The 21,666-nt window shown below is 37.0% G+C and overlaps 1 protein-coding gene across 1 annotated transcript in view; it reads left to right on the top strand.

Moving 5' to 3' along the window:
- Nucleotides 1-20,838, top strand: part of EVC2 (EvC ciliary complex subunit 2) — a 59,111-nt gene extending 38,273 nt beyond the window's left edge. The window contains exons 13-22 of the mRNA XM_036382117.2: nt 4,008-4,167; nt 4,678-5,135; nt 8,075-8,279; nt 9,590-9,712; nt 12,199-12,426; nt 14,135-14,343; nt 15,771-15,858; nt 18,008-18,201; nt 19,091-19,192; nt 19,671-20,838. Coding sequence (XP_036238010.1) covers nt 4,008-4,167; nt 4,678-5,135; nt 8,075-8,279; nt 9,590-9,712; nt 12,199-12,426; nt 14,135-14,343; nt 15,771-15,858; nt 18,008-18,201; nt 19,091-19,192; nt 19,671-20,007 — 2,104 coding nt within the window. The 3' untranslated portion in view covers nt 20,008-20,838. The remainder of the gene's footprint in view (nt 1-4,007; nt 4,168-4,677; nt 5,136-8,074; nt 8,280-9,589; nt 9,713-12,198; nt 12,427-14,134; nt 14,344-15,770; nt 15,859-18,007; nt 18,202-19,090; nt 19,193-19,670) is intronic.
- The last annotated feature ends 828 nt before the right edge of the window (nt 20,839-21,666 follow it).

Here is a 21,666-nt window from a genome sequence, read left to right as displayed (position 1 = left end):
TGATTTTGGGAATGTTTACAAATTGGAGCACTAAAATTTGAGCAGCAAGAGCAGTCAGGTCTAAACAGTACTTTAAATTTGTAACGATAGTATCCTTTTATTTTTCACTTTATGATTGAATCTGCTTGCTAAATATAGATACAGATCTGTCTTAATCTATTTTGTCCAGCTTTATAATAGAGTGCCTTAAACTTACTGTTATAAATGGAATTCTAAAATACAAAACTTAAATGGAGAAGAGAAAATAAATAGATTAGATATACCACAGATAGATGTAGTGATAAACCAGCAGGTAGATATTGATGGGAAAAGTATTTTTAAAATGAAGCTTTATTAGTATGTTTAAAATTTATCAAATAGCAAGGCAATTTCAAATTAATGTGAAAAGGATTCTGTGTGGCTAGAAATGAATGTTATAAAAAGGAAAATAAACCCAAGCCAGTTCTAGGGAGGGCTGTGAACATTTTAAATGAAATAGAGCAGCCAGAGTTTTCATGTTGTATTTAAATAAAGTGTCCCATTTGTCTGGACTAGTATTTAGTACTCAGTGTCTTTTGAAAATGAAGTCTGGACTGCAGTGCCAAAAAGCAGGAAAGGAGAATTTAAAATATAATCTGTAATCATGGATTTGAGGGATGGCTACATAGGCTCTTTATGTTTTTTCTTAAAGACTAATGGGCAAAAGGGCAATACTTGAGTGCAGTGTTTATCTTGGGTTGTTCTTGCTATCAACAGAGGTGCAAGGTTCTTGATGGTTTTAAATTATAATATTGGTAAAACACTGTGTAATTCTTTTGCCAGTATCTTCTCGTTCACGAGAAATGTCTTTCTTCAGTCTCTTAAAATGAATTCAGTTCTTCTGACTTATGAAGAAGTTTACAACCATTTGTACCTAATGAGTTTCTCCCAAAGCTTAAATTTTTTTAAGACCCCAAGGATTTCTTGTGTATTGTTTCTAAAATGGTCAAAAGATTAAAGCAAGCACTTTATGCTGGTCTCATTCTCTCTAATAATCATCATTTATATGGACCTTGTCCATAGAAGGTAGTTTTCCAGCAATGTCTTGGCTGGATATTTGTGGAAGTCAGCAGTAATGCATCAGTATGAAGTTTTCTAATAATCTCTTAAAACCTTTTCTGGTTGTAGCACTCTGCTATATTGGGGGGGGGGCATTTATTGCCCTAAATTGTTAACATGAATTGTGTTCTGGACAACAGCAGGATGCCAATTCAGCAGGTGTAATCCTGATGTAGCTGGAGTACCATGGGCAGGGTCATGCAGGTTCTCTCTGTAGTTTCTGTATGGTGATGTGATTCAGCCTCCATGTGCATTTAGGCCTGTACAGCTTTTCTGCTTTGTATCGATCTCCCTTTTGCTTTAGTGTGCTCCTGTTCCTTTTCTAGCTTTCATGAAACAATTTTCCTTTGCTGGGGTCCAGCATCCTGGAACATTGATTCCCTGTAACATCAAATACAAAGTCCTGATTTTTACTTCAGTGCTCTCACTCTGTATTTGCTCCTTAATTTGTTGACTTTCATTCAATACAGAGGAGTCAAGGTCTCTCTGACTGACCTGTGATGCTGCTGCTGTTGGCTACACACTTCACCTCTGTACCTTCCTTGGTGCTCACTGCCTTTGCGAGGATTTCCCTGTAAACATCCTTGGCATTACCACAGTATTCTCCTCCATTAAAAGTCTCTTTGTTCAAAGATATGTGCCTGCACATTTCTTCAGTGATTAAATTTCCAGTATGTTGAGACCAGGCAGTTTTACCATACAGTCTATACTATCTCATTACCTTTCTCCTCTCCTTTTGTGTAGCATTTCTGTTTGGATTCCTTTGAGACATCTTTTATTCCTAATACTGTAATTGTTTTTATATTGTATTTTTATGAAACCAGAAATGAAGGTGTCTTGCCAGGATTGAGCCTTTTAGGAATTACCATAGCACCAATTAATAGAAGTTGGCACAGAAACAGACATAGGCTTCTGTGATGGGATACTGCATCACCTGCAGTTTTAGCTATGGACATACTGGTTCTCTAAATAAACCAACTGAAACACTGTAGACCTTTTTTTTAATCCTAAAAATAGGTAGCTATATATCATCTTCCTATCATTCTGTGTTGCATGACTTTTCTCAAACTTTCGTTTGCTGTGTGGTTCCAGCACATCTATCTTTTTCTATTGCAGACTCTTTTCAGTGCTCTGGACAGGGATTTTAATTGGATGGAGCAAGCCTGGGTTTATTTCCTCAGTACAAAAAAAGATGAAGGTGTTAAAAATAATATCTTGGTTATTATCTTTCTGCACTTTCTCACCATAATTAATTACTTTTATTCGCACATCTTTTGCCTTGGGTTCAGTCAAAAAAGGAGGGGGAGGACTTAGAGTTACCAAAAAAACCTTGGTGCTGTTAGGGAGGTTTTGACATAACACTGAATTTTAAGATTGATTAGTTTCAGGGCAGAAATTACCTGGCCAAGAATGATGCTTGGTGGATTACTCTCAAAATACTGAAAGGTATTTTAATCCTCTTTGCAGATTAAAGAAATGCAATAGATAGACTTTGAAAAAGCTCTGCAAAAGGAGGATCTGTTTTGTTGCCATAACTGTGATAAAGCACATCTGAGTTTCTATCCAGCACATACATTATATAGGAGTGATGTTTCATGGCTTGCTCAGATAGTTGTGGATGCTTGAGCAGAAGATGGGGAGGTGTGAATTATGAGTTCTGGCCACCCTGGTTACAGTGCAGTGGGTGCAAATAAGCTAATTTGGTAATCTGCTTTATTTTAGCACTTATTTTGAGGATTTTGGTTGTCACAGTAGCAATAAATCCTAATAAACCAAAATAAGACTCTCCTCTCTGGAGAAGGGCTTGCTTACCACATTTAGATAAAACTTGAATTTAGGAATTGGGCCAGATATCACAGTGGAATGAAACCTTGAAAGCCTTGGATTCATCTGAGTCCTGACTCTGTAATCTTTGAGAAAATGGGGACTGGATAGGTAAATTAGAAGGTATCTGTATAACCTCAAAATTCAGGTCAGGAATTAGTGCTTTCACTTCAAAGTTTCGTGTTGACCTTTTCGACACCACATTTTGTAAGTCAACTGTGCTTAATAGAAATTATAACTCACAAATGTCCAACAGCCTGGACTGAATTAAGATGTTCTTTTATTCTTCTGTTGAATAAGAAAGATTTGGGGAACTTGTAGTGTAAATGTAATAGCAGGTAAGTCCTGACATTCAGTTTGAGGTTATGGAGGTGGAGATTTTTTTTTAACTGTTGCAGCCACTGTTGAGATCATTTTCTCTTTGACATTAAATACTGTAGCAACTGGAGGTAGACCATAGTGTTGAACTTGCACTTGAAAGCACTGTGGGCTTATGACTGACAATTTGCTGTTTCAGATAATTTAATTGTGTTGTTATTTTGAATTTTTTATAAGTCTTCTGATGTAAAATTAGCAGAAAGTCTGAATATAAGTATTTTGTGGATATGATTGCTTTTTCTATTAAAAAGAATTTTTCTTTTTACTTGATTACATACTTTAAAGAGAGATTTCCTTTAATAAGGAGAAGGAGTTGTAAAAGACATATAAAATGGCATTCCAGGGCCATTAAATGGAAAAAATTAAATATACATAATATATAAGGTTTAAAATGTCTAATTTGAATATCACTTACATTACAAACTGATGTGTAATTGGTTTTGCACTTGCCTGTCATTCCTGTCCCTCCTTTCTGTCTATCCTTCCTGTCTGTCCATCCTTCTTGTTTCTTTATATACACCTTCACAAACTGCCTCAATTCTGTGTTCATCTCTGAGATTGTCCTTTGATTATCCCCTTCTTTGTTTGATTCTCCTGGGTATTACTGCTGAAGAAACAAAGATCATTCTTTGTGTCTATTTTGCTGAGCCTTTTTATGGTGCTAATTGCCTCATATCCTTTTGTTCTTAAGAATTTGGGATAACAGCTTTCAAACACTGTTATTACAGAGCAGGTCATCTACCTGAAAGTCATTTGGGAGTCCTGCTGGACCGAGCTGAGACTGAAATTAATTTTGTTAAACAGAAATTTGATCATGATGTAAAACAAGAAAAGCAGAAGCTTTGCCAGAAACTCATTACCAAGCGAAGGTGGGAAATGCTGCAAAAGGTAATTATTTTCAATGTTTTTATTTTCATAGGGCTTATAATGAATTAGAAATTGAATTAATTGAAAAATAAGATGTAGTTATTATAGCAGAGGTCAGCACTGCCAGGAGCATAGTTTAAAGTAAGGGCCAGTTAGTTTTAACTGTGTACCACCAGTTGGTTTTAACTGTGTACCACCATATTGTGTATTAGTCATGCAGTAATTCATAGCTGTCAAACCACATGATGATGCATTTGTTTAGGTTTTAGCTCTCTTACCTAGCAACAGTCCATATTATCACAGCCTTTGTATCTAGCAATAGTCAGAGTTATCACAGACCTCCTGGGTGCTCACAAAGCCAATCTGTTGAGGGCTAGGTGAGCCTCTGGACGCTGAAAAGAAGTTTTGAGAACATGGAAAAGCAAAAGTATGAAATTTTGCATTGCTATGAAATTCATACTTGAGGAGCTAGGATTCAAGATGTTCTTTTTTTCTTAACTTTGTTCCTCCTTTTGGTTAATAAATCCCCAGAAAGAGCATCAGAAGGAGCAGCTGTCACTTGGAGACCCCTTCAAAACTACTGATGAGATCTCTCACTACCTGAGACACTGGAAAAATCTTCTGAGTGATCACACCATTGAATTTGAAGAACTTACTGAAAAGCTTGACAATGAGGCCAGTGAAGAGCTGAAGGAGCTTCTATTTAGCTTAGCAGAGAAAGCCATTGAAGAGCTTAAACGTGTTCAGTGTGGAGTGGTTGTGCAAGAGCTGGTCAAGCTCAATGTGCCAAAGTCGTTCCTGCTGGAAGCTGTGGAGGAGCACAAAAAAGAGATGGTGGTTAAACATGCACAGCTTGAAAGGGAAGAACATGACAAGAGCATGGCTGCTGAAGAGCTGCTTCAGCTCACCAGGGAGAAGCTAAGCCAAGAGCTGGAAACAGGCATCTCAGAACAAAAGAAAATAAGGAGCTTGGAACAGTCAATATTCATGCAAGTATCTCTCTGCACTCTTTTCTTAGTTACTATGGCAAGTAGAAGAGAACTTGCCATAGGAGTTTTCACACTGTCCACTTGTAATTCCTAATGATCAATTCTCTGTTGGGCACTTAGGAATTGATTGTTTTTTGAAGTGCTCAGCCCATGCAGTACCAGTGGGTGAACACTGCAGTGGAAATTCTAGGAAGCAGCAGTCTTGAAGCTAAAAATGTGGAATAAAGGTTTGATACTTCCATTCATTCCATGGGAGGTATCATTTAAAACATCTTTCATTGTTATTCTCAGTCTGTTCTTTGAGTTCCCACACTTTGGAAATGCCACTTAGAATGTCAGACCTAATTGGCCCTAAGTCTAAGTTGAATATATTTCTTCTAACCACAAGTCAAACCTTACTCATCAGGTTTGGTTTAAGCTTTGGCACAAGTAGTCCCTAAGTACACAGTGCAGTATCTGCCTGTCCAGCTCATGGCTCCACGTGTCAGACTGGGCTGCTCTGGGCTGTGGACAGTGTCCCTGGCACCAAGCCCTGAGCCAGACAGGCATCATGGCCCAGGCAGTGCTGCAGAGAGGAGTTCTGGCCCCTTGTTAGGAAATGTTAGGGCCATTGCTGCCTGCTACAATGGGACCCTGAGGAGGTGGAAAAGCAGGTGGTGGCCTTGGCACGGCTGGGAGACCTTGCACAGGGAGAGGCCCATGGCTGTGGCCAGGAGTGGTTGTGCCTCTCATAGTGGGCAGCAGAGTCCTTGAGAGATTCAGGGAATGTTGGTGAGCATTTTTTCTTCGCTTTCAAGTCCATTTATGTCTGGTTGTTTGATTGCTTGAATATTTGCAGTACTACATTTCCTATACAATGTCTATTTAATAAGAGACATTGTTAGAGACATGGGAACATGAAAAAATAAAATTGCAGCTTTAGGGGAAGCAGCTGGAACAGGCAAACCTATAATAAGCTGTGTGGCTCTGAAGGAAATGTACCAGGCATAAGAGATTGAACAGGGAGGGAGAAAAAAAAGGAAAAATAAGACACTGGTAAAAGTTTCTCCTTCATACCTCTTCTTTAAAGCGAAATAGATTTGTATGGGCAGTTTTATCCAGACAGAATAAGTTTTCCTGCCACATATTGTAAAACCATATAACAGGAATATAGAAAGAAACTTTACCCATTGCATTTGCTCTGCTAAAGAAGAAAATTGCATTTTTCCCATTGTTTTGGTTCTAATTTCAAGGGCTTTGTATTTTATTCAGCATTTTAAATACTCTTCTGTGAGTCATTTATCTGCATTTTCTAGCTTGTCTTAACTATCTCTTGCCTACATTGCCAAGAGCAGACCTGCAGGAATATGGAGGTAGATTGTATGATCCAGCAGGACTTTACTGTTTCTATCTTAGTATTCCATAATAACTCTGTTCCAGCCTGCAGTGTGCCTGTCATATTTGTTAGATGCTGTCTTTATTTGAAGCAGCAGTAATCTGTTTGGGGTTTTTTTTTCAGTAAAATGCAGGAAAATACATACAGAAAAATGCAGCAACAACTGTCCTACCAATAGCCCCTTAAAATCTGTCATGGTTTTTGCAGTCCATTGTCTGTCAGTTATGGTATTTTGATGACAGATGCCAGCTCTCATGTTTATGTTCTCACCTGCTATCTAGTTTGCAAAAAGCATTATTTTGAATGATAGCTTTCATTTTTGTTGCTTATTAGACACCATGCATTAGTCCAAAATATTAGTGAAGATTGTTAATGTTTACAGTCCTTTTTAAATATAGACATATAGCAAAACTCTATTTGCTGTATTTTATTTCATCTCTCTCTATGTATGTGGATTTATGGCATGATTTTTCTTCCATGAGTCTAAGACAAGATGACAAATGGTTAAGTATGCTATAAATGATCTGGAGTAGTTTGGAGTAGTCTTGTCTTAAAGTAAACAACTTTTTGAAGGGAAAATCCTCATGCATTAGAAGTTTTTAACTGTTCTTTGCTGATCCAGTAGAAAGAAAAAACGATTTCTAAACTCAAATATTTTAGTGAAATGATGAGGCAGTATAGGCCTGGTATACATTAAATAGAAGTATCAGTAATCATGAAACATGCAGCATAATACTGTTTTCAATGAAAAGTCCTCTTTGAAAAACATGCTGTTCATATTTTAAATAGAAACATTTTTGTGGAATAAAAGAAATTTCCAAGCAAATAACAGTATGTTATTTTTTGTGAAATATTCTTAAGGAAATCAAGATACACAAGGTGAGAAGATGAGTGTAGTCTATGGTTAATCAGAACTGAGCATGCCTATTTTTAAGTCAACTTCAGCTTGACCCTGTGATCAGTTCCTTAGAGATCTGTGTTGAGAACCTTATTTCTGCAAAATGAGAACTTTGAGTAATTCAAATTATTCTTAAAATATATTGCATTTTTCAGACTGCAGAGTGCCTTTTTACAGTTAACAGCTGGAACCATTGTTATCTGTGGATTGGAGAGATGGCATATGCATTTATAACAGAGATTTTATTTTATTTTTTCTTAGTAGCTCTGGCTGCTAAGTGCTGGGAAACAGCACAGGGAAGCTTTATGGGAAGCTTTTATCTTTATTTCAGCTGAAATTCAGGGATTGTGTTGTCTGAAGAGGTGGAAGGATTCTATGCATAGGAAATGTGCTAAAAATATTAATTTATTTTTTAAATATTCAAAAGCTGTTTTCCTTTGCAAATGAAGTTTTACAGTCTAGGAAGCTCTGTGTGCAGTATTTAAGGTAACCTCAAGAGTATTTTGTACATGGTGAGCAGTTCATTGCTGTGTGTGGAATCACTAACTGATATATGAAATAGACCAAATAAGGATGAGTAAAGTGTTTGTGTGCATGTCTCTTACATCTTATGCAATATTGTCTAAATCACTAAACAGCAAATGGTTCTTGTGTTTTTTTTAACAGGCAACTTCTGAGTTTACCCCTCTCGCTCTCAGAAGAGGAGTTGCTTAGAATGAGGCAAGAGTTGCACTGCTGCTTCTCCCAGGTGGACAGCAGCTTGGCTTGGCCCAAGATAAGAGCAAGAACCTTGCTTCAGACTTTTGAAGTGGAGCAGAGGGACACTGAGGTGCTGAAAGTTGAGCAGAATTTAGCAATGACCAACGAACAGGTGAGAGCAGTGTGGGATCAGTGTGGGGATGTGGAAGGGGATCCTGGGGGTACCTGTGGCATCTGGCATTGGCTGCACATCTGGGTCTGTAGCTTCTTCACAGGTGCAACAGCAGTGTACACTTTTCCTGTCTGCATGGACCAGTGGACTTGAAGATAATTGTTTGGGCAGCAGTTGGATAAATAGGTCTTTTTTTACATACATCTGTGTATTTCTGTTGCTTTTGTGAAAATTATGGGAATTTCTGAAAAAGACACTTCTACGTTGTTTTGTCTGTTTACAAAAATAAAGTTCCTGAGTTAGATGGCCTTTCTTGGCAAGAAATTTGGCATGATTTGTGTTTTCTGTTTGCCAAAGATTTAAGTGTATGCAGACAGTTTGGTGTTATTTCCCAAAATCTAAATATGTGGAAGATGAGGCTTACTTAAAGTTAGAGAAATATTTCCAACAAGAAGTCTATCTGCCTATTGAGTCTAGCACTTTATAAAGAACCCTTTGAGGGGTCTTTAATTCCTTCAGTAAAGTGTAAAAGCTTTGGAATTATAAATTGTTTTCAGTTCTTATAAAGGATGGGGGCCAAAAATGTTTCCTGTATTAGTTGTATCTGATGCCATCTTAAAAAGGAGGACTTGCCCTTGCTTTGTTTTGGTTCGATTATGTTTTCTAAACATGTAAACTATGCTGGGTTAATTGAGCTAGGAATTAGCCTAGTTCAAAGCCTTAATAGTTTCTAAAGTACTAAAGGAGGGAAATGACTTTGCAAAACCTTACAGTTGAACAGATGTTATCATTTCCCCAAGAGTACATATACTTAGTTGGTATTCTTGTAAAGAAATAGAAAGGTCAAGAGTGATTTGATTACACGGAACGGTGCTTCTTAATATTATCATGGTTCATTTGTGATTCACAGACTGTGTGTTGAAAACAATGTAGATCTTAAATTAATATTCTTTGTTCATTTTTAACTGTGCTGAGGAGACAACATATCAGTTAAAATCTTCTCTTATTGTCACTGCTGAAGCTTGTTTAAAATCAAATTTATATGCTATGAGTTTTCATGGAAAGGATGAATATATAATTCTACTTGAAAGAAATTTTTTTAAAAATTCTAACTTTGTCTGAATGTCCAAAATGAATGTTCTGAATGAATAGGCAGCACCTTAATTTCAGATGTACTTTCTCAGTGAAAGTCATATTTTCCAAGTTTTTGATTATTTGGTAGATGTGCTAATAATACCAAGTAATAATTTTAACATTAGCATCCTCGTATACTTCTTACAAATAAAGCATTTTTGCTCATCTTGTTCCAGCAGCATTCTAAAATGGGAAAAACAGGATCCAGGAATAAACATAAGTTAGATATTCTGAAGAAATCTTTACAGGACAAAATTTTAATTTATGAAGACTCAGTGAAAGGTGATAATTTGAGTAGGGTAAGTACAGTCTTTTCTGGACTGAGGTCAAAACTTAGATCTTTAGTAATTGAAGACAGTATTCTATCGATGTAAGAACCAGAGTAAAAAGGTGTAAGGTATAGTGGCATGATGCATCTCCCTACTATTGCCTGCCTTTATCAAGATGTTGCATTTCATACTTAATAGTTTTTCCTTTTTAATTTTTGCATCCTAGTTACAGAACTGGTTTCATGTCTCACTTCTTTTTCTTCCAATGGTTCTGGGGCTTGGTGTGTGCAAGATTGCAAGGCTCCCCTTGATCCTGTGGTTTTCTAGGAAAACATGCAAGGTGCTTCAATGCATGCTTCAGCTCAGCAGCATTTATTTGCTGGACATCTGCTAATGCTGCTGAAAATCCAAAAATGGATTCTTAGATCCAAAAGCTTTTTGAGTGGGGTCTGAGTTTATTTGTACAGAACTAATTGAAAGGAAGTCTTGATTCTGGTGGGTACCTTTTAAAAACACACAGCCCCAGTCTAAAGTTAATCCTCGAGAAATGAGTGGGGCCAACCTTAATATGGGATTTTGAAGGCTTTTTACTGCCTTGCTAGTAGATGTTCCAAGAGATCTTTCACATGTGTATGATATGGATAATATCAGGTTTGCATGTCAGGAGGACATTGCAATGATAAGTTTGTTAAACACGGGTGGTGCACAGCTGTAGAAACTATGCATGACAAGCAGGTGTTATTGGCAATTAAAATTGGTAGATAAAAAAATTGTGCTTGGGCAAGACTGCAACAAGAAGGCAAGTATGTTCTAGCACTCTTCAAGAGTTTAATAACTGTGGTCTGAGAATGTTCTAATCCTTTAACAGAGGCATTGTAATTTTGACTTCAATACCTAATGCCCTGATCTTCAAAATTTGGGTGGTTTTGGTACTCTTCCTTGAACGTATGTCAGATTATGGGCTAAGCTTTAGAGGCAAAAAAGTACTGAATACTTGTTTAGTAAATGTAAGGCAGTAAATGCTGTCTTACATTTTTATTAGAATCTTCTTTTAAAATTGGAAATTTAGCTTCTCTAAACCTCCTTGCTCCAGTTTTATATGCACCATCTGGCATAGCTGTTGTCATTCTAATTGTATGGCTGGTTTCAGAGCTGGCAAGAGTCAGAAAGAAACTGATGTGGCTGGGGATAGATAGCAATACCGGTTGAGTGATGCAGCATTTTGGTTAAGAGGAGTTCATTTGCTGTATAATGTTGAAGGTGTTTCACCACCCTCGTTGTAAAATTCTGTTAAATATTTCTTCCTATGTTAAAATATTTATATTAATTGTATAATTTAAAGTATGCATTAATAATCTTTTAAAAGATTAAATATTTCTAATTGTTCTAAAACACCAAGTAGTGGAGTTGGAGCTCTCAGGGCTGCATGTGCTTTCTCTATCTGTGTCTTTTCTCTCTGACAATCCAGCTCTCTGGGCCCAAGTGAATGGTACAGGGGCAGAGAATACAAACTAACTGGTAATTGTTTACTGTAGTCTTTTGAAGATTCAGCTACCTAAATGTTAGATATGCAGTGTAGCCACCAGTGTCTAACCTAGACATCCACCTTACATGTCAGTGGTAATCCATATTTTAGGATAGGAAACCGACTGAGAAGTATCTTTTCTTTGAGTATGAAGGGAGCTTAAGAGTGACAAGCTGAGATGGAAGCACCCAAAGAAGGTTATGGCAGCTGGCTGCTATAGACATTGTCCCACAGAAGAGCAGTCACAGTGCAGTGTCCTTGGCTCTCAGAGTCACAGCATGGAGAGCTCATGCATTGGATCGTGTGCCTGCACATGCTGCACTTGCCTTTCACCCTTCAATAGTTCCTGGGGATGTTCCATCAAATGTGTGGCAGCAACACAGTTAGTGAGTTAAATCTCTTTGATTTTATGCTGTTTGATATTGATCCAATCCAGTTCTAATCTTATTTGAAATCCATTGCCAATAGACTTTTGATTTACAGTTTAACTCTGTTTTATATAAGATTTTTTGTTATTTGCTCAAAGAATAGTTGAATGTCATCAGTCAGCATTAACTGACACTTGCCAATTTGAAACTAAATACAGTCTTTCTATAAGTTCCATGTTTTTTTCTAAGCAAAAGGGCATAATTTATCTTTCCATTTGACCATAGATTTGTGTTTCTAGCTTTTAATTTTATCATACTAAAAATTATATTGATCCTCTGTTTTGGGTTAGTATTTAATATTTCAGTTTTGACTACCCAAAAAGAAAGCCTGATCTCTTTAAAGTATTTGACTGCTCTGTAGTTTTTTTGATTACAGTAAGAACTTGGAATTGAAGGTTAAAAGCACTTCTTGAAAGAGTATATTACATTATAAGATAACAGCACTGATTTCTTTGCTGTCATAATCCTGCTTGTTAATTACAGAGTACTAAAATCATAAGTGTGCATGCAAGAGTTTCTGTTAATCTATATTTTGTGTTTTGGTTTGTTTTGTTTTTTTTTAGATTAAGTATGAGTTGCAGCTTGAAAAAGAGTGTCACCTGCGCAATCTGGAAAATAAACTTGGAGAGTATAGTGCTTCTTTAGCCTTTCAAAAGACTGTTAAAAAATCCAAAATGCTGGAGCTGTATACTGCTATCATAAATGTGCAAGCTTTGCTCTTTGAACAACTGAACACATCAAAAACCCTGTCAAAACTGGAATGTATTCAAATTTTAGAAGCACATAATCCTGTAAGTAATGTAGTTGTTAAAAGAAAAAATCCTTTTAGGAAACAGCCACCATTAGAGTATCTTTGATTTAGCTGTTGGTTTGCAGCTTCTGGTGGCCCAGACTTCAATTTCTGAGTATGTACACTTCAATGCATTCAGTAAAAGACATAAAGAGAAGGAGAGCCAAGGAAGGTTGTGTATTACTGTCTTTATTTTTGTTACAGTTGCATGCAGGCAGGAAGGGAATTATTTTGGTGGCTACTTAGTATTTTATTGATTGAAAGAGACAGTTGAGAAGTGATTTGGACTCATGACAGAAGAGTAAATTGTTGTGTCTATCTTAGAGTTACTCATGTTGTAATGCTGTCCATATGCTAAATCCATAACCACATGATATGCTTCAATTGTCAAGTTTTTAGAGATTACCTATACAGCCTCCTACCTGTGTCACTCCAGGCACACTCATGCAGTTTAAATAGCAGAAAATCTGGGAAAACCTCTTCCCTTCACCATAGTTATTACATATTTGATATCTGCCAATTTTCTAATCCTTTTTTAATACTTCAGTGCTCCGTTTTCACAAGGACTTCTTTTTCTGCATCTGCTATTTGAAGCCATCCAAGTGAGGCTTGGGGAGAGCACTGGAGTAGAACAAACAAAATGGGTTTTTGAGAAAAACCTCTTTGCTAGAGGGCATCATTAGACAGCTACTGCTGTGAAAATTCCTTGTTAAATTTTAATGTGGTCATCTCTACAGAGTTTTTCAGAGAGTGGCAGTTAGAATGCTTATATGCCTCCAGTTTTTCTTGAATTTGTATTAGAGCTGTAGGAAATAGTGAAAGTTTAACGTAGGAAGGGTGTTTTTTGCCTTTTATGCCTTAAGTGTGAGGGGGCTTTTCAGAGAAGTTGCTTTTACCTTCTCTGTTCTTGAGCAGGTGAAGAAAAAGATTGAAGAAGGGCAGAATTTAGACCTAGAATAGCTAACACTGGGTTAAATACAGCTGGTGAGGCAGAGGAATGGATTAAAATTCAGCATTTTCTCCAATGTACAGGTTAAGAAGTGGGGCTTTGAGATAGTAAGCAATGTAAAAGTTGAGGTGAGACAACAATGACATTGGAAATGGGAATATGGAGCCTTCTTTTTGGTGTCTAGTTTGACTTTTTGATCAAAAAGTTAGATTTTTTAGCATGGAGGATCCAGTCCCCTGAAGACTTTGGATTTTAACCTTTTGATTTTCTGAGCATTTTATTTTAACCCTGACTTTAGCAGACTAATTATGAATTACTGCCTTTTAAATCCCTTTGATATTAGCTGTAAATTTGGTATAAATAAAATTAGTTAGTCTGAGTTTCTCAAGCTGTTTCAGTGGGTTTATGCAGCTCACAAGTGAATTTGAATGGTTCCTTAGTTTTGATCTCAGCCATGCTGACAGTCTAGTTGCTGGAGGTCCTCTATTGTGGAAGGTTTCAGAGAACATTGACTTTTTACTCAACGAAAATTGAGTCATAGCTTTCCTCATTGTTCTGATATTCATAATGTGCCAGTCATGTTTACTGAGGCTGTGCAAGGAATTGAAAATGATGTAATGACTGCAAGTGGCTGGGTAGAATAAGAAATGAATAAAGTAATATCAGAAAATCTGATACCATCATCTTTTTTCTTCACTCCAAATGAAATTCTTTCAAGTTATAATTTAACTTCTTATCATCATGCATTTTCAACCTCTAGGAGATTGAAGAACTTGAAAAGAAGCTGGAGTATGAGATGTTGCATAAGGAGTCAGTGCAGCAGCATCTAATGAGTAGGCAGAGGTGGATTCTGGATGGTTTGGGACTCTCAAATGAAGCTGTGGACACGAATGCAGAAAGACATGTGACAGTTCTGTTAAGACAGGCCATGAATAAATGTAGACAATTTATAAACCTGTACCAGCAAAGGTAAGTTCTTTGGTCTCAGGTTTTACTATGTTACTGCAGTTCTTATGGACTCTGGAGAAGCAGCAGGAGGAATGTTCTGCTGTCCTGGGGAGGGACCATACATCTATATTTGGTCTCTGCCTTCTTGTGCTGTGGCCCAGACCATAACTGAGGAGTTGGGAATATTGAAATGAGAAACATGAAATAATAATAACTTAGTAGCATATAAATGGTGCTGTGTGTTGCGTGGCAGTCACCATTTTTTTGACAGGGATAGTGGAAAAATAATGATACTCCTTAGCATTAAGGAGGAAAATAATTTTATTCCTACTGCTTTGTCTCCCAGGAAGATAAGGAGGGACTTCAGAGCAGCAAGATCTGCTGGGGCCAGAGGAAATAGCTGAGACAATTTAAATTGAATTTCCATCTCCATTGTTGTACTGTAGACTGAATTCCCTGGCACACAATTATTTTTGATGAGATGTATAAACTCCTCTTCAATTTCAATTTTCCCTGGCCAGTTTTTAAGTAAAGATATCAGCGACAAATAAAATGCCTCTTGGGAGGTATATAGAAATATCTGTCTTGTCATAATGGCTGCCTAGCAAAAATGGGTGATAATTTGCAAAATTGCAGCCTATTGTGTTACTTTTATTAGGGTTACAGGAGGTAGAAATGACATTTCTATGTGTACTGCACAGTATTAAAAGCCTAACACATTTCAAGCTTTGTGTAACATCCTCAAAGTGTGCTGCTTTCCATTAGAAAGTGGTTTTCCATAAAACCATTGATATATTAAAAATGGCTGTGATAGTGGTAAGTCTGTTTTAATTCTGAAAAACCTGGAGCCCTGCTTGGTTTAGATGAACAACTTTCCTGTTGCAGAAGTCAAGAGTCAGTAGAGGATCAGACAAATCTCTGCACCAGTGTCCACAAGCTGGTAACCTATCAGGGAAACCTGCAAAGAAACTGCAACTAGGCTTCACTTGAGAACTTACTGGAAGGAACAAGTTTTGTACTTTTGTACATTGCAGGATTTGTACTTGATGTCATCATGTTTTGGTCTAGAAAAGAAAAATAATCACCAGCAATGAGGAAGTTTACTGTCTAATGTCGTATTTCAGCTACAAAAAGATCCACAACTTGCCTTAAAGTGCGATGAAATTTAAAAAGGAGAGAAGAGGATGGGAACAGGTTGAATCACATTGCTTTGGAGTGTTTCCAGGTTTGAATTGTGTGCAATAGCATAGCCTTAGATTCTGGTGTTTGCTTGGAGGTTCAGGGAAGCAGGGAAGAGAATTTGGCATGTTTTAGAAGTTAGGCTGCTCCCAGCAGATTTGCTGACAGACAGATATGCGTCCTGAATGGGTGACCTTCCAGTTTTGTTTCCTATAATACAGTCATTGCACCTGGGAAGATTTCAATGTTAATTCTGTCTTTCTCTTCAGCTTGAGAGATGAGCAATGGAATTGCGTGGTGCTTGAAGATCTCCTGGAAAATATAGAAACGAATGCATTTTTGGCAATTTATAGTCAGGTAAGCATGAAATTGAACAAAGTTCCAAGTTTAAATTACAGCTGTATCTGGATATCACCTTTTCTTCTTTTTTGGGAACCATTAAATGTATTTAGAGTTACTCTCTGCTAGTAGTTGCTACCAGTTTGCAGCCTACACTGTCAGTCACTTCAGCTAATTCTGAGCTACTTTCAGCCTTTTGAATTTTACTGAGTTATACTTCTTTATTCATTTACAAGTCTTCTCAGGGTTTGTCCTCTTGCATTTCATTCTGTGGAGAGCTGAAGTGCCTGATTTTCTGGTTAGCAGACAGATTTGCATTCAATATGTTTCAGAATTAAATGATAGCAGGGCTGCTAGTTGAATTTTCTAGTATCATTACTCATACTTCTTTTCAAAGCTGGTTTAAAGGTCCTGAGAACATTTAGCCAAAGAGAGCAGAATAGGTCTCAGAGATCTGTCATGTTTATTTCTCACTTAATGTTGCATTTTGTAAGTTTAGAGAAGAACAGTGTTTAAAGACCAGAAGTACAAGACAGTACTATAGAAATTAGACTTAGGTGTCTGTATTAAGATTTACACTCTTATTTGCATTCCTCTCCAAAAAAGAATCAAATAATTTCTTTCACTAAGTAGCCTGAGCAAGCATCTCTTTAGTGTTCAACTTTGGTGCCTAGTCAGGCTGAAAATATTTTAAGAACTGTATGAATTTACTAATCTCTCATCAGTCTTAGGATTTTGTCTTGTTAAGTCTGTGTGATCTCAGTGGTTTCCTTGTAAAATTTATACCAACACTAAAGAGGCCAGAAAACTTTGGAAAGTGTTATCTTACCTTTCGGAGAGAATTCTCTGCTTGAAGGACAATTATGGAGAAAAGAGGTTGATTGATTTCTTTATTTTGTGTGGCTAAATTTGGCTTAAGACTGCTTTGCTGGTGATGCTTTGTTTCTTTCAAAGAAGATTCAGATAATCCAGGGATCTCCTAGGTGAATTCACTCCTCTGAAAAGTTGTCATACAGAAAAGGAGGCAAACATTTGCTGTGACTTTTTGAAACTACTGTGGACAAAGAACCTGGCTGTCTTCCTGGGACCTTGGGTTTTATGTGACATGGGCTTTGTAGTCATCTCCTCCATCAGCACTTACAGGAGGGTCTGCAGAGTGCTGATAACTCAGCTGCCATGAGTCATCATCTTTGGCATGTCTTACCTAACTTCAGCTACCTGAGTTACATGTATGGCTTGAATAGACAACAGCAGCTTTTTTTCTGGCATTCTTTGAGACATTTAACTTGCTTTCATTTGCCTTACTCTTTTCTTTCCATGTGGTCCTCAATATATTGTAGACTTTTCATATTTGATGCACACATGGGATCTGCAGAAAGACCTGGGCACACTGTATATTTATGACAAAAGAGCATAAAATAGCAATGGAAATTTGATGTTTGGAGTGGGGCAGGAGATAGGGCTTGGGTGAGTGTCTATGGAACAGCTAAATTTGAACTCAGTCTATTTGAACATTGTATGAATGTGCTTTACTACTGACCTTTGGGCAAGAAATAGGCAGGATGTTTGGAAATAAAAAAATATTACCAAAAGAAAAGCAGGTATTTTCCTTCACCTCTTAACAAGTGTTCCAAGCTGTTCTCTGAGCTTATCACAGAATCTGATGTTACGAGAAGCTGAACAATGAAGTGATCTACCATGACAACATGTAAAGTTTTTCAAGACTGTTTTTCTCTCCATAATTTTACAGACCAAGGAATGCCATATTGCTTCCTTGCTATCTTGAAATTATTTCCTTATAGTAGTAGAATCCATAAATTAATTAAGCCTTACATGTTAGAATGTAATTGTCTTGTGATTTTTCAAACCAAAAGGCATCAAGTACATGCCCTAAGCAAATATGCCAAGATCAACTGGTTATTTAGCATTTACATTGCCAAAATTCTAAATGAAATGGACAACTATATAATATATACATGGGCCACTATGGGTAGAAACAGTGAACATGGAAGTGTGAGCCCTTGATGCCAAAATTGTCACTACTAAAATAATCTTCAGTAATATTTTTTATTTCGTAATGATTATTTATTTAGTAACAGTAACTAAGGTTGGCTACCATTCATTTTCAATGCTGACTTTATCTTTCTTCTACTCATTTATCCTCTAGGAGCTCCGTCTGGCAGGTTATTTAGCTAAACTGACGAGGGTGCCAGTGGGGGCGTTGCACAGGGTCCTGAACTTGTTGCTGCCCTCCAGCTCACAAAGTGAGGTTCTTTCTGTCCTTGATTCCATCAGTAAATATTCAGATGGTGCTGTTGAACGTGACAGTAATGCAGATGAGTCTGGCAGCTGTAAGAAAAGGTAGGTGTGATGTTTTCTGGTAGACCACTACAAGACAAGATTGATGTTTATGTTTAAGATGTGTATATCTGCTGGACAATGAGATTTACAGCTATAGGAAAAAAATCACAGGTGCATAAGTTTCCTTTTGAACTATTTTTCTGGGGTAAAAATACTTTAAAACTGCTACTTATTTTGTGAAATGTTTTAACTATAATAAATTTATTAATAAAAAGTTAACTTTATAAGTTCATTAATTAAACAGTTATTTCACAGATTTATAAATCCTGTTCTGATAATTTTCTTTCTGTTGCCTGAATTGGAGTTTGTTAAAATATTTCTTTCCACTTTTTTTAGTAATGTTCATGACACAGTGGGTTTTAGGTGTCTATAGCTCTTAAAGATGTAAAGGAGATCCTCCTTCCTAATAGTGGAAGTTGCAACCTTGCAGATGTCTGTCCCTTTGTATTTAATTACTGAAGTTCCAAGTGGCCACTGAGTTTCCCTTTTCTCACAGACTGGTAGACTCTCAGGGCCTTTGTCACTCCCCTTTAGCCCCATTAACATGAACTGAAATCTGTGCAGTAGCACCAAGGGATGCTCAGGACCTGCTCTCTCCCAACTCCCTGCCATGACCTGGGCAGGAGACAAAAGCAGATGTTGTAGCACTGAGCCCAGTCCTTGGCAGATGTGGGTTCTCAAGGAGCAGATAAGAGTCCTTGGTACCATGCCCTGAGGTCTGATCTTAACTGATTTAAATGATTTGTGGCAGGGCAGCAAAAGAACTTGAACACTCTGACTGCATTTGTGCTGTTGCTGTCATGGGTTTGGTAGCTATAGTCAGAGAGGGAAGAAAAATGTGTATATTTGGGGATTTGCTGCTGGGAATTTTTCTTTCCTGCTCCTTCAGGAAGAGCCAAGAGTTGTGGCAAGCACTGGAGAACAAAATAAGGCAAGATCTGATAAACAGAAGTTTAGAAAAGATCCCTTCTCTAAGCAAGAGAAAAGACAGGTAAGGAGAAAACCAGACCAAACATACCTGGGTTTTTTTTTGTTTATAGTTTATTTAATGTCCCAAGAATCTTCTTACAGCTCTTAGAAATCAGAAAATTAGTTCATAAGTATGCATTTTCTAACACTGCTCTATCTAGTGCTTATGTTTCCTACAACATATTTACACATAATAAGCAATATAGTAAATACCTAAAAAGATTTTTCAGTACATATCCACAAAATTCTCACATTTTTCACATACAATGCTCATCTTCCCTATATTTATTATGAGGTTGCCTTCCCTTTTGCAACTTTATATCTCAGAAAATGATACATGAATTACTGGGAATTAGAATGAAAACTACAATTCTCTCTGTTGAAATATGATTTTCTTTAGCTTCCAAAGTCACCACTTCTGTGGCAAGGTATGATAGAGGACATTGTGCGTTTTTTGCCTCAGTTTTCACTTTTCAACTCAATTTTTCTCATTAATGTAGTTTGATAAAGAAGAAGCAACTTGCTGTCTTGGAAAAGGCAGTGTTCATTCATCTGGGATGTTCACCTGCACACCCTCCTGTGGAACAGCCTGATCTACCAGTTCCTCTGAACTCTGCAGCTGCTGAAGCCATAGAGCTGTTAGACACAGGGGAGAAGATACTCTTGTTCCGTGAGCCAAGTGATCCAAAACTTTCTTTGCATAATTTTCCAAGAAAAAAGAAAAAGAACTTTCTTAATTCTAAAAAGGCTGCTCGTGCAAACGTGGACTCACAAGAGCAACTTCCATTTAGAGTATCAATTAGAGAAGAGGAAGTAATTTCAAATTCAGTAAAATGATGAAGGATGAAGTGTATGGTTCAAAAAACATGTGTTGTGTTAATCTGATTTGTCTGATATTGGAAATAGATGTAATTTTAGAATGGCACAGTTGGTGATGTGCATCTTGCATTTTTTAATTCTTGTCAGTGCTTTGTTGCACTAGGTAAATATGGGTATTCTATGATGCACATTCTGGCAGGCAGGACTCTGTGTTCCTTCACTACATTTTGGTCATTTTTGCACTGATTTTATCATAGTTGTATTTTCATAATTTATACAGAAAGGTTATTTATTGTTTATAGTAGGTACTGATTTACTATTTTTGTATTTATATTTTTGTGGTAAGCTGCAGTATAGCAGATGACATGAAGAGATGTAGTAGATGAACCACATGTCCTCTCTTCTCTGATTTTATGTTATTGTAGTTAATGTACTGTTTAACACTGTGTTCCTAATAGGCTTTGCATGTTACTTCTGCAGTCTGTGTTCTGCAATGACAGCTGATAGTCCAGATCTTTAGCATACACTTGTGTACTGAGCCTTACATCCTGGAGTAACTTCAGCGATTCTCTGTTTTAAACTTAATTCAGTTGAACTGTATGAGTGTGGCTACAGTTCCAGACTGTTACATATTTACAACCTGTTGCAGTCTTTTCCTTGGTGAAGCAGTGTCATCACATTTGCTCGGTAGAAAAATGTAAATGGACATGTAATTGCTTCAGAAGCTCTTTTGATTGCAGTGCTGCCAATTTTCACAATTTTAGATATTTTTGAAGTTCTTATTCCTGAATTTCTCTAAATTGATGAGAATATAATTTTATACTTCAGAAAGAGTTAATTTTTAAACCTGTTTGGGTTGACTCTAGAGTCCTATAAATATGAATCCAAAAAAGAAGAACAGGAAAAGCTAATTAAAATAACCACATGTAATTATTAATATCTTATATTATTCAAGCCTGTTTTGAGGGTGTTGTAACTGTATTTGAACGCTGTGCTCTGAGGCCACTGTGATCATATCTTTTCTATTATTTCTTGTACAGATCTTCAGTGCCTTTTTATTAATAGGGTGCCATATTATTTGAAAATTAAAATGTTATAATATACATGTATCTACAGTTGGCATTTTTTTTCCCACTTCTCTGACAAGTTTAAATATTCGTTCCACAGAAGACAATTAGTGTTTCCTATCACTACTAGCATTAGAAAATGTATGCAATGATTAGACTGACAGTCCTAATTATTATTTGATTGCATTCTTCAGTCTTTTCATGGAAGTATTTGCTATCACAGGAAGTGAGTCTGTGAGGGTTGTGGGAGTTCAGAGCTGCTGTTTTAACTGTGTCTGGTATTTCATCCCCAAGGCAGGAGTGGGTAAAGAGAAGGTTCTGTCTTGGAAGTGGGCCAGAGCTGTACAGGAGGAGCCTCAGGTGTTTCAGGAAGAGGCAAGAAAGCAATTGGAAAACTTGGAGGGCTCATGGCTGCAAGGAGCACTTGAAGGCTGAAGTACCTTCTTAAATGTCAGTCCCTTCAGGATGTCCTTGCAAGCCCAGGCTCTTCACTGTTACAATATAAGAGTGAAATGATATTAACTCATCACAGATATGACATGGAGGCCAATAGCGCTAAGAGGTTACAATAATAAAATGCAACATCTGAATATTGATTACAATATCAATT

The sequence above is a fragment of the Molothrus ater genome, chromosome 4 (genome assembly GCF_012460135.2).
Source record: "Molothrus ater isolate BHLD 08-10-18 breed brown headed cowbird chromosome 4, BPBGC_Mater_1.1, whole genome shotgun sequence".
Taxonomy (NCBI): Eukaryota; Metazoa; Chordata; class Aves; order Passeriformes; family Icteridae; genus Molothrus; species Molothrus ater.
This window is presented reverse-complemented; position numbering and strand designations above follow the sequence as displayed.